The sequence below is a fragment of the Olea europaea genome, unplaced genomic scaffold (genome assembly GCF_002742605.1).
Source record: "Olea europaea var. sylvestris unplaced genomic scaffold, O_europaea_v1 scaffold1391, whole genome shotgun sequence".
NCBI lineage: Eukaryota > Viridiplantae > Streptophyta > Magnoliopsida > Lamiales > Oleaceae > Olea > Olea europaea.
In genome coordinates this window covers 20,551-33,710 of record NW_019231432.1, presented here as the reverse complement: position 1 = coordinate 33,710, position 13,160 = coordinate 20,551, and the positions used below count along the sequence as shown (strand labels likewise).

The 13,160-nt window shown below is 36.1% G+C and overlaps 1 protein-coding gene across 1 annotated transcript; it reads left to right on the top strand.

The window, feature by feature from the left end:
* The first annotated feature begins 5,572 nt into the window (after nucleotides 1–5,572).
* On the top strand, nucleotides 5,573–11,544 carry LOC111375620 (MACPF domain-containing protein At4g24290). Its single transcript, XM_022998470.1, has 7 exons — nucleotides 5,573–6,553; nucleotides 7,174–7,412; nucleotides 8,161–8,362; nucleotides 9,098–9,166; nucleotides 9,266–9,452; nucleotides 9,825–9,991; nucleotides 10,492–11,544. Exons 1-7 carry the CDS (start codon nucleotides 6,302–6,304, stop codon nucleotides 11,176–11,178), a joined length of 1,803 nt encoding a protein of 600 aa, XP_022854238.1. The 5' UTR covers nucleotides 5,573–6,301; the 3' UTR covers nucleotides 11,179–11,544.
* Nucleotides 11,545–13,160: the final 1,616 nt, after the last annotated feature.

The following is a 13,160-nucleotide window of genomic DNA, read 5'->3' as shown; positions in this document are numbered from 1 at the left end:
TAGCCCTGCATAGAAATATTGGACCTGAAGTCCCTTGCTAATCCCGTGGTGCGGACACTTCCTTAGTAGATTTTTGAATCTGTTCCAAGCCTCATCAAAATTTTCAGATTCACCTTGCCTGAAGATAGATATGTCGTGCTTTAACTTTGCAATCTTGGCCGGTGGGAAGAACTTAGTACAGAACTTCTGAGCTAGGTCATTCCAGGTAGTAATGCAGGCTATCGGCTGAGAATCAAGCCATTCAATCGCCTTGTCCCGCAGAGTATGTGGAAATAGTCTTAATCTTATGGCGTCGTTAGAGATTCCTTGATATCTGAAGTGCTGGCACAACTCTAAGAAGCGCGAGACGTGCGTGTGCGGATTCTCTTCAATTCTTCCATAAAACTGATGTCCATTCTGGAACAGTTGTATCACATTTGTCTTCAACTGGAAATTTGGTTGCCCGAACGGTGGATACACAATGCTGGACTGGCTTTGAATGATTTGAGGGGACATGAACTCTCCAACGAGCATGTTTCCTTCGTCTTCTTCCCCTCTTTCATTGGCTTGTACAATAGGATTGTGTTGTACGTTCTCCATCTGATTTCTCGCTACTCTGTTTTCTCTCTGCCTTCTTCTAAAGCTTCGTTCGATCTCTGGGTCGGCTGGGAGTAGATCTCCTTCAGCAGATCTTGGCATGCACTTCTACAATAGAATTCGATTTAAAGACTTAAGTAACTAAAATATGCACTTATGTAATAAAACTAACTAGCAATAAAATAAAATGAACTAAAATAAATTAAAAAAAAAAAGTTCGAATTAGTGCTAAATTGAATAAAATTAAACGAATACTCAATTCCCCGGCAACGGCGCCAAAAACTTGTTCGCGAAATAATTCTTTCGATTTAAAACTACTGCAAGTGTACGATTCGTAACAAGTAATAAAGTGGATTTTTAAAAGTCCGAATATCGTCTCTCAGAGATTGAGTAGTTCAATTCTATATAATCTAGCCTTAACCGAATCTAATTGAGTGATAATATGGTCTAAATGCAAAAAGCCCATAATTTCTATTGAAAACCCTAATTCATCAATTAGAAACCCTAATTTCGAAATTTCTCTAATTAAACGACTCAATCGCTCAAGTAAATGAAATTTTGCAAATTCAAAAGTTAATTTAGGGAAATGAATCAAACTAAAGTCACTAGAATCACGAATCCCCAATTGAAGTTATAAAAAACCCTAATTTCATAAAATTAATGATCCGGTGGAAATTTTGCCAATTCAATGTTCCTAATTCTATCCAATATATTCTCTCGATATATATTAGACCTATTCTTGCACACCACCAACCTATATCTCTATGGATGATGCAAATATACAAGAATGCGTGTAGTTTTGTGAACAATTTGAGAATTGCATAAAGCATAGGGGTATATCTCTATCCCCTATCGGACCTTATGTTAATTTACACCTTATCGAACCTATTCCACTTCTCTCGAATGTAAGAAATAAGTCATCAACACTCACACAATCATTGGCCACTAATTGCGGAAGAAAATTAATGCATGTAAACCAATCAAATTATCCAAACGAGTCTTTATATTAAATTCATGAAATATGGAATTAAAATAACAAACAACGGTTCATCGATCACCTAGTAATTGAAAACTTAGCCTAGAATATTCATAATTACAGAAAAAATGAAATTAATAAATAGAAAGAATAGCATCCGTATGAAAATTCCTTGAATTCTTGAATAAAACCTTGAAAACCCGATTGAATCCTTGTGAAATCGGCTTCAAGTTCGTGTTTCTTGCCTCCAAAAGTTATATTTTTCTTCTCCCTGGACGTTCTGCCCTATTTCTGATGAATTTTGGCTTTTATGCCATGTCCTCACGGGGCCCCGAAGGAGTTTTAATTAAAAACGAAAGTTCAGAATTTTCGTCACATTTTTAAGCCATGCGCCCGCATGGTGTTAAACCATGCAACTACATGGTTCAAATGATCTCCCCAATAAAATCCCTGCTAGTTCATGTGCGGCCGCATGTATAATTGCATGCGGCCGCAAGGTTGTAACTTTACAACCTTGCTATTTTGGTCCCTGAACTCCGTTTTCTCTTTTCTTGATCTCTTTTCTTTCTTTCCTTTGTTCCATTATCAAATACTGACTCCTAATTGATGTTTGGGTCAATCAATTCCTTGATCACTTGTTCGGCTCATCTTTTGATTAATTGCAATTTAGTCCTTCATCTTTCACTTTTCTTCAATTCAGTCCAATATTACTTTTTTCTTCCTCCGATCGTCTTGTATCGTCCTCAATCTCATACTTGGCATATTTTCATTCTAGTTCTGCACTTTAGCTCAACTTTCCAATATTTGCACCTTTGGTCCCCGAACTATCGCTTTGTTCCGTTTTGGTCCTTTTTCGGCTCTTTTCTTCTGAATTCCATCTTTTCCATAGAAACACCTACATTGCATGAATTTAACGAGATTAAGTCACAATTCAACTACTTTGTCCATATTTAAGTCATGTTTGTGAGCTAAATAAGTGTGTAAAAACACATTTATCAGGCATCGTTCGGGTATGTCAAGAACTGTATGAAGGTTGAATGACCAATAGAGGATTCGTTACTCTTAGATAGTAAGAGATTGTAATCTGCATTTCGTTCATTAAGTCAATAACGAAATCCTTAACCAAGGTATACACACAAGTCGAAAAGGAGTTTTCAACTCATATTGACTTAATAGTAGAATGAAAGATATGATCGATAATCGAGATTGACACACTTCCATATCTCGTAATTGATCGGATCATATTGACGAAGGGATTATAGTTTCATGGTAAACGAACAGGTTTGATTTTGTCATACCACGTGACATTTTCCGTCACATGTGTTGCCCTGATACATTGCTAGATGTCAATCAGGGACGGCGAATGTGAATTGGTGATAAATTAAAAGGGTGTTTTAATTTATCAATTTTTTTTATTAGATCAAAATAATATTTCATGTCGTTAGGCATCGTAATCGGGAACCTGATGGGTCGCACATAAAAGAGAATTGGAAGATTATAAATTGTCAATTAATTAATTGGATTGGTTATTTATAGCGCTGAATTAATTAATTCACGGACCAGATTTAATTAAATGGATTAATTAAATATTGGATCGGACCAGGTCGAGCCCGTTTGGGCTTATATAAATACATGACTAGGGTTTTAGAGCCATAGAGTTTTCATAATTTTTGCTAGCAGAAGTCGTGAAAGCCCTGGTGGTTGCAATTCGTTCTCTATGTGGAATTCATTGGAGGCTGGACAATTGGACAGCTGTGGGAGGCAGATCCAAGTTGTTGGATTAGAGATAACACAAAGTAGTTTGCAAATTCAAGAAAAGGTATAACTTTTATCACAATTTCTATCTAAATATAAAGAAAAATCCTGGAGAAAATTGAAATTGTTTTTATTTTCCCTGTGCATGTTTAAGTAAATTCTCGATACAATCAACGGTCTTTAGATAAACATTCAACAAAATCATAATTCAGAGAAGAGTTTACCTACAAACTATTTAAGAATAAAAAGTTAAAAAAATGAGTAATTGTGTTCTAACTAACGTTCTAAAAAGCATAATGTGTGGTGATGCGTGAATGCTAAGTTATAGGCTGAGCGAGCTTAGGCGAGACATAGGCTTAAAAAGGCATAAAAATGCGTTTTCTTATTTTAATTTTTAATCAATCAAAAAATCGTTTAATAATTAAAAATAATACTTACCAAACATTTAAAACAAATTTATAGGAAATGTATACATTTTTCAAAACTTTCAACAAAATGATAAGTTCTAAATATCAATATTAAATAGTATATAAATAAGAATTTTTTGAAAGATTTTCTTTGTTCAAGGCTTCAAGTAATTATTTTGAATTTAGAACCAACGAAGTGAAGAAATCAACATTTAAGTTTTAACTTAGAAAAATTGTTAAATAATAATAATAATAATAATAATAATAATAATAATAATAATAATAATAATAATAATAATAATAATAATAATAATAATAATAATAATAATAAAAACAAAATAATAATAATAATAATTTTTTTTTAAAACATATAACCACGCCTAGGTGCGCATTAGTAGTCAACGATTGCTGTTAACCGCTAAATAAGATGTCAAGCCACTTAACTTGGCGTTTTAGCCACACATCACGCATTGGCGATGCCTAATATGCGCCTTTTAGAATAGTGGTCCTAACATGATAGACAGCTTATTCGTAAGCAAGAAACGAAACCCACAACTTTGTAGGTAGATCTGGGCAAATTGTTCCGGGTTCATTTTGATGTAGTGGCTATTTGTATGGAGGTCAACACAAGTAAATAATCTTAAGAGTACATTTTAATAACATCTAGCTTTGTGCCTTTTTAATTCATCAATGATTTTACGTCTCTAACTACGTGACAAGCCACATGGCTGCCAACTAAGAAAAGCGCTGAGTAAGTATTTTGCCGATGTCCAATTTTATCACTTTTCGAGGCGATGAAGGAGCATCCCATTGCCTCCTTGGACTTTGCTTTCCAAGGATTCGGATGCACAACACATGCCTCATCGACTAATGCCCTTGAGGCTACTTAGCCTGAAGTAGAAGCGTCAACACCTGACTCCGAAGTGGTGAGAGGAACCACTACTAGTAGTCAAATAAGATTGTTCTTTGGTGTTCGAGGTGGTAGTGATGCTCTGAGGGCTTCTCATATAACTTATATTCTGATATATAGAGTTACGTGAGTTGTGATTGATGGGATGTCTTCTGCAATGATTGTTGGGAATTAAATTCCACCTTTTTTGCCTAGGACAGCATGCGAAGCTCATAGTTGCTGATTCCTAGGACACGACATTGTGACGTCATGAAGCTTGGTTAAAAAAACTCACGTTTACTGTTATTCAAATGTAATTGCAATCTTAACAATTCTTTCTATAATACAAACTCTTTTGGTCATATCTCCTTCTCTTTTACCATCACCCCTCACACAATATATTTTGTCTTATCCTTTTCGATTGAGCATCAAAGTGCATATGATCGTTGCTTTCTTAATCCTTTGTGTTTGGAGGGACTTTAGTCTTGCATTTAAAATATGCATTGTCATATATAATTAGAGGGGAGTGGATATGCGATATATTGACGCATTAGTCCCAAACAAATTTAAATGCTGATAAATTAGCATTGTTTGTAAAAAATCATACCTTAATCACAAGTGAATCCAAAAACCTACCTATTTCCCTTGAAAAATTATTCATCTCGTATGGACTGTGTTAGACGAATCGCGCGGGTGACCGCGCGATTGACACACATACACACAAGGGGGAAATGTTTTTTAATTTGATGCGGGACCCACACCTCGCCTGTGAGGAGGTGGTCAGCCGTGGTGTAAACCCCGCGAGTCGTTTAGCATTTTTCATCTCGTATAGCCATGCCCGTTTCTAACTAGTGGGACCACCATTGGACATTTAACAATCACGTGGCATGAAAAAAGAGTGACGTTATCACCGTTATTTTTTTTCTTCCCCCTAAATAGTAAATTAACACACAATTTCCGAAGCCCTTCATTCACTCCAGTCATTTTCAAATTTATATTCCGAAATAAGAAATAAACTAATTCTTCCCCTCAACTCAGAGTCTATAGTCTACTTACTTGGAAAAAGGGCAACATTTCTCTTTAGATCTGAGCTTGAGATTAATCTCACTTCAATAATTAGGGTTTGTAGGTTTTTATCTTCCATAGCGTATCAGACTTCAAAGCTCTGAGCTTTTTCTTATTTTTTTCTCCTCTTATTTAAGGCGGAGAAATTCTAGGCTTCTGTGATTGTATCGGAGAAGTAAAAAGATTTTATTGAAGAAAGTGAAGCCGTATTTGACTATATAGGCAGGACGTTGTTTTCGGTCTTTGAGCTTGTTGAAGTGGAAACCTTGATTTTGAAAAAGAAAAAGACTATTTTTTACTTTTGAAGCTGAAAATATTCGTAGATTTTGATGCGATTTCTAGCTGGTTAAGAGTTTCCAGGTTGATTCGTTAATCTTTGGTTTTTTGGATTCCAAGCTTGAATGTCGAGAGGGCAGATTTAAGAGAAGCGAGCCCCAAATTTTGGCTCCGAATTTCTGTTTGTTGGTGATTTCATTTTGCTAAATGTTGTTGAAAATCGCGTCATAATATAGGTTTCGGTTGTATTTTCAGTAAATACTGGATTTGGCTTAAACTTAGCTCAATTCGGAGATTTTCAGCTATTTTTGTTAGGTTTTGACATTTTTTTATAGAAATATTGTTATGTTCTGAGCAATGGCGCTTAAGCTTCCCGCGTCAGAAGCAGCCAAGGTTGCCATTCAGTCGATTGGACGTGGATACGACATATCCTTAGATCTGAGGTTGAAGTACTGTAAAGGGGATTCACGTTTGATTGAGATCGGTGAGGATCAGGGTAGGGAGATTGTTCTACCTGGCGGGACTTCTATGCCAAACGTTTCAAAATCGATCAAGTGCGATAAAGGAGAGAGAACGAGATTTCGCTCGGATGTTCTATCTTTCCAGCAGGTTTCGTTTCTCTTACTTTCACTACTTTCTTTTAGTTATTTATGTAAGTATCTATATCTGATTGTCTGCACCCACTTTTGCTAAGAATTTATGTCTTTTCATTTTTTATCAAGCAAATTCTTGGTTGTTGACTGCCAGTGAGTCTTATTTTACATGGCTGTAGCTGTTTATTTGTAAGTGTATCAATGTGGTTTTAATGCCAAGCAGCAATCTTGCTTAAATTATATAGTTACGGCACTCTCCCTCTGTCCTGTTCATTGGTTGAAACTCTGTACTAGCTTGATGATGTTACCATACTTCAATTACCTGTTAAGATTTTTGTGTATTCTTCTCATCTGGAGCAAGAATGTTGTGAAATAGCCACATATAAAACTTTGTTTCATGTAATGCTTTGACAACGTCTGAAATGAATATGGCCTCCTCTTCATTCACCAAGCATGATCACAAAATGAAACAATAAAAATACTTGAAAAAGTTGAAGGAGATTGAAAGCACAATTAACTGCACAAATTCTCTGCCTACTTTTAAATTTTACTACTGCTCCATACTTCGTGTTGTAACTTGTACTACATCATTTTTTTCTCGAATTTCATGATTTTTGTTTGCAAATTACCCTCTAGATGTCAGAGCAATTTAATCAAGAGCTGTCATTGACTGGAAAAATTCCTTCTGGGCTCTTCAATGCTATGTTTGAGTTTTCTGGTAGTTGGCAAAAAGATGCGGCATACACAAAAACCCTTGCTTTTGATGGAATGTTCATATCACTCTACACTGTTGCACTTGAAAAATCTCAGATGGTGCTGTGTGATCATGTAAGAAAAGAAGTTCCATCAACATGGGAGCCTGCTGCATTGGCAAGGTATGACACATATTGTCTTCTATACCCATGGTTTGTAATGGAGGCACCATTATTATTCTGAATGCAAGCTATTTTTAAGCCTTCTGTTGTATTGGCGTTTCAAAAAGTTGCATCCTGTTTTGCTTTTCATTCCTTGTTTACAAGAAGGGGTAGATTGTTGTTTTGTGTGGTTGAAATAGATATTTTGCGCACCCTTAGGTCTGGAGCTCCTGTTAGTTGTCACTGGCAGTATGATGTTTCTGCTAATCTTGAGTATTTCAATTTTTATGGAGTTGGTAGTATGGGTGGGCAACGGCACACTTATGTGTGAAGAAAAGGGACGGTGATAGAATACTAAGAAAGCTTGAACACCTTTGTAATGGTTTGCTTAAATCTATATACCTTTCTTTGAAAGTATATCTTCTGAGCTAAGGAATACGAGGTCCACTGACTAAATTCAAGCTTCCTGCTGCTGTTATTACAACCTTCAAATATTCTATATATAATTCTGATACTGCATTTTCATAATTTATGTGGACATGAAAAACTGTTTCCTTCTGCTCTTTATGTTGTTGGTCATCTACAACTACATTAGAATATAATATTTATAAAGAAAATCTTATAAATTTTGAGCTAAAGGTGGTTGAATTCTTCTGTTAAATATAATTGGATGCATCCATGGTTCCATTTGCTACCTTTGTGTTATATTTTGAAATGTATTGTTTTTCTGAGATTCCACCTTTGTTATAAGTTCATGTTTTTCTTTCAGGTTCATTGAAACGTTTGGCACACATATTATTGTTGGTATAAAGATGGGTGGGAAGGATGTAATATTTATGAAACAACAGCATTCTTCATCACTTCAACCAGCTGATGTGCAGAAAAGATTGAAGCTGATGGCTGATAAAAGGTTTCTAGATGTAAATGAACGATATGGAATGGATGCAGAACAAATATACCAGACTGAGAAGGTTTGGAATTATTTTATTTATATGTAATTTATGCCAAGGCACAATTTTGAAAACTTAGAAGCTGCTTTAATTTTTTACATCTGCACATTTATTAGTCCTCGATTCTTTAGGCAGCAGTTGATGCAAAGAACATAAATAATGTATCTTATCTCGAAAGAACTGGATATCTGCAAGAACTGGTTTTCTTGATAGAATTTGGTGCAAGAACCAATCAATTAGTGGCCATCTTTGAAGTTCGTCACTTTTCTCCCCTTTCCAATGCTTTGCCAGGTTGAAAGTTAAAATTTGTATGATCACTATCGGTCGTCAGTCGAAAATTACTTATTAGCCAACTATTTGACTGTCATATGTTGCATATATTCTGGCTGATGTTTTAGAACTTTATGCTCTGCTGGTGTTTTGCATTATTTTACAAATCAACCAATATGTGAACTGTAGATTTGTTCCCTTGATGCAACAAGAACCACTTTCTCCAGAGAATTTGGTGCAAAAATCTACCAATTATTCGTCGTCTCTGAAGTTTTTGTCCGTTTCCCTCTTTACAATTTTGTCGAAGTTATAAGATTATGAGTCATCATAGGCCTATAATTACCTATAGTCAACTTTTGGCAAATATTGTATAAATGGCTGATATTTTAGAAATTAGATGCTCTACTGTTTGCATTGTTTAATTAATTCATAAAATGCATAAACTGTGATTTGTTGCATTGATGCCTTGCCTATTTGATTTTTCAGTTTGAAATGAGGGAGACAAGGCTGAGGTTTGCAGATACTGGCACATCAAGTTCTTACTCACATAAAGATGTATGTCTTTCATATTTTACAAATTGGATTGGTGTAACTTGATGGGCTCAAGAGTTCTGGGATCTATTTTCATTTAGTTAATTGGTTTTTAAATAACAGGATATTGTTAGCATCTGCAAAAGGAGAGGTGGAAGTGATAATAGAACTTTGGCCCATAAAGAGTGGCTACAAACGGTACAATTAGAGCCTGATGTGATCTCAATGTCCTTTATTCCCATAACGGCCCTTCTGAATGGCGTCTCTGGGAGTGGATTTTTGAGCCATGCCATTAATCTATACTTGCGCTGTGAGTAACATCTTCTGTTTTTCCATTGTGTATTTATCTGGTTCTGAAGCTTCTAGATTGGGATTTCGATAGAAGAGATTTTAGGTTGGTTCCGTGTGCTGAGATGTGAAGCAATCTTGGTTGAAGCCAATTCAAAAGTTGGCTTTTGCAATCTGTTTATTTTCAAAATATATTTTCCACTATCTGCTTTTAATTATTTATCCATTATTTTCCTTTTGGAACTGAGCTAAAATAAAACGGGGCTTCTTGAATTAATTATTCAAAATTATGCATCCGCACCTTGTTCTTCATATGATCATTCTTGCAAGTCATGTCCATGTATTTGGCGGCCTACTAATTCTGACATTTTTCATCGTTGACCTCTGGTTGCAGACAAACCACCAATTGAAGAACTTCACCAGTTCTTGGAATTTCAGTTGCCTAGACAGTGGGCACCTGTTTTCAGTGATCTCCCTCTTGGTCCACAGCGGAGGCAACAAGGTTCACCTTCATTGCAGTTCAGTTTAATGGGTCCCAAACTTTTTGTAAATACCACTCCGGTAAATCATCTTTGCTTGTTTGAGTGTTGTCTTTTCTTGATCGCATACTCTGGTTTTTGTTCTGTCAGAATTAATTTGTATCCTAGCTGTAATTTAACATTATCTGCAACTTAGCATCAGTAAAATTCCATTTGCGCCAGTGGTAATTAAGCTGAGGAACTTTGTCCACGATCTTTTGATACTTCTAACACCCGAGATTGCAATTGTATGTACGGTCTTGTACAGTGTAACCTATTTCATTTGTGGTTGCTTTTTGTTTACTTCCTGAAACAAATATTAGAAGTTATTGTACAAATAAAGAACTATTAATTAAGCGGGTAAGTATTTTTATCCCATTAGTCCCTCGAGTAATCAATTTTAATATCCATTTTCACGTTGCTTCTAACATCAAAATGATTTGCTGCCTTTGCTCGACTAATTTCTTCACTTTTGCGATGCCTCTATTATTTACGTTTCAGAGAACTAATTGGATACTTACCGTAAAATATCAAACATTTCAGGTTGATGTGGGTAAGAGGCCCGTCACTGGCCTGCGGTTGTATCTCGAAGGTAAGAGAAGCAACCGCTTGGCAATCCACTTGCAGCACCTGTCCTCCCTTCCAAATATTTTCCAGCTTGTGGATGATCCAAATGGAAACTTCCGCCAGGAATCATATGATCGCAAATATTATGAGAAGGTTCAGTGGAAGAACTTTTCCCATGTATGCACTGCACCAGTTGAATCTGATGAGGACCTTTCAATTGTCACTGGAGCACAGTTACAGGTTGGGGATTACGGGTTCAAAAAGGTTCTGTTCCTGCGTCTCCGCTTCTCAACTGTTACACAGGCTGTTGCAGTAAAGCATCCAGAATGGGATGGTTCCCCTGGACTGGCCCGCAAATCTGGACTTATATCTACCTTGATTAGTCATCACTTCACATCAGTTCAAAAACCACCTCCACAGCCAGCTGATGTGAATATAAACTCAGCTGTTTATCCCGGGGGCCCTCCAGTTCCTGTCCAAACACCTAAACTCTTGAAATTTGTTGACACAACAGAGATGACGAGAGGGCCACAAGAAACACCTGGTTATTGGGTTGTTTCAGGTGCAAGACTTCTGGTTGAAAAAGGGAGGATCTCACTCAGGGTCAAATATGCATTAATCACAGTAGTACTACCTGATGATGAAGAGTCGGACCGAAATTAGGTTTTTGGCTTCTCAAGAAAATAAGGAAATTTTGATATAACCCTGTAAGAAGATTGGACTGAGGACATCAGTGTCCTACTAGACCACATCGTAGTCGAAGGATGTAACAAATTTCCACCATGAATTGAAGAATGAATACCTTACCTCTCTTTCGACATGGAGAATTTGTTGTGCAAGGAGAAAAAGCTATCAAGATTAAGAAGATTGACACATTACTTGTATTATTTGTTTTCCATTCTGTACCATGGGATTTTTTTTCTGTTTTTTACATGCATGATCAGACATTTGCTCATTCTCTACTGTAGATACAACGAGTGTTAATGATGTAGCTTTTAACCATAAATCAGTTGAGGGTGTTTGTGCTTATCAGTAGACATTACTTCGGATATGGATTGCAGAAGACCTCTGGTCTTTGCAGTATAATTGTTAATGACACTTGAACTGTGTCCAAAAGAATCGGGACTGAAGTGTTCAACAAGAAAATTACTCGATCATGCAAATTGTTTCATTTGCAGCTTATCAGCGTATATCATTAAGATGTGTGAGATTTATTGAATTCTTGCGCTAGGAGGCTTGTCTGTCAATGGTACTCTTAGAGGAGGGAGGGGGGGGGGGGGGGGGGGGGGGGGGGGGGGGGGGGGGGGGGGAGATTTTTCCGGCATTTGGATTCGTACTGTTTATATTATATTACATGGTGCACGTAAAATTACGATTATTCTTTTCATATTGGTACTAAATTAAGGCCAAGTTGTCTTGATTCCAACTGCCTGCCACAGTCATTTTGACATATTGGCCATAACTTATGATCTAATTGATGCGTGACTATAATCATTTCAACATCGAGTTTACTGCTCGAATATGTCACCGACCCTATCACGATTGTATCTTTGATTGGCTCCTTTTAGGGATCGGCTCGGCCCATAAAAGCACGAGCTCGGCTCGTCCAAAAAAGGGCGATCTTTTGGGCGAGCTCGGCTAAGCCCACGAGCTCGCGGCTCGAGAGTAGATTTTTTTTTTTTTTTTTTATTTGGGAAAAAAAATAGGTATTTTAAAAAAAAAAAAAGTAATTATTTTTTAACTAAAAGAGATAGAAAAAATAAAAATGAAAGCTTTATTTTTCTTTTTAAAATAGATAAAATATAAACCCTCCTCCTTTATCTGGACTTAGACCGACTACTTAAATTTTCAGTAGGCGGAGTTAAAATTGTATACGAACAATTTTTTGTAGCGTGTACAATTTTTTAAAGAAAATTAAAAGTAACAATAAGAAAAGAAAAGTTTCATTAATATAATTAAATCAAATATCACTTATTTGACGACATGCAATTTCGGCATATTTATCTTGTAGTCGAAAATGAGCGTCCTGTCAATCCTTAACGCACATTAACGCTTCTAAAATATCTTCTTTCAGTCGGCTCTTGACCTCACTCAAAATTCTTTTACTTGCACTAAAAGTAGACTCCGAAGCAACAGTGCTAACCGAAGGTGTCAACAGATCTTTTGCAATCACAGATATAACTGGCCAATATCGTTCATACCTTCGCCAGAATTCAATTACTTCGTCTGAACTTTTTTAAATTGTTTTATCTGTTGACATATTCTGGTTGAAATAATCAATTAATTCAGCAGGCAATATATTATGACTTGAGCCCGTAGATGTATGATGAGAATGAGATACAGATGGTGATGACATGACAGTGGTAGTGGTAGTAGATGAACACATTGCAAATGAATCAAATCTATACGAATTAATGCCTTGAAATAAATTAAATATTTTCGCATCTTCTTCCTCAATTTTAGTGGAAGGAGTAGGTGCAAATAGTACCCGACTAATATTCGATTCGCATATAATTCATACATTTCACATAATATTTGCTCTAAATTTCTATATGTGATAGGTATATCAAATGTTAAGGCGTTTGAGATTTGATCAATTATATATTTAGTTCCCGATAAATTATATCGGGGGTCCATCACGCATG

Excerpts from the sequence above, each read along its gene's own strand:
- LOC111375620 (XM_022998470.1), top strand. The coding sequence starts at position 6,302 with ATGGCGCTTAAGCTTCCCGCGTCAGAAGCAGCCAAGGTTGCCATTCAG. Across the intron at positions 6,554-7,173 it reads ATGTTCTATCTTTCCAGCAG|ATGTCAGAGCAATTTAATCA; the intron begins GTTTCGTTTCTC and ends ATTACCCTCTAG. Across the intron at positions 8,363-9,097 it reads AAATATACCAGACTGAGAAG|TTTGAAATGAGGGAGACAAG; the intron begins GTTTGGAATTAT and ends TTGATTTTTCAG.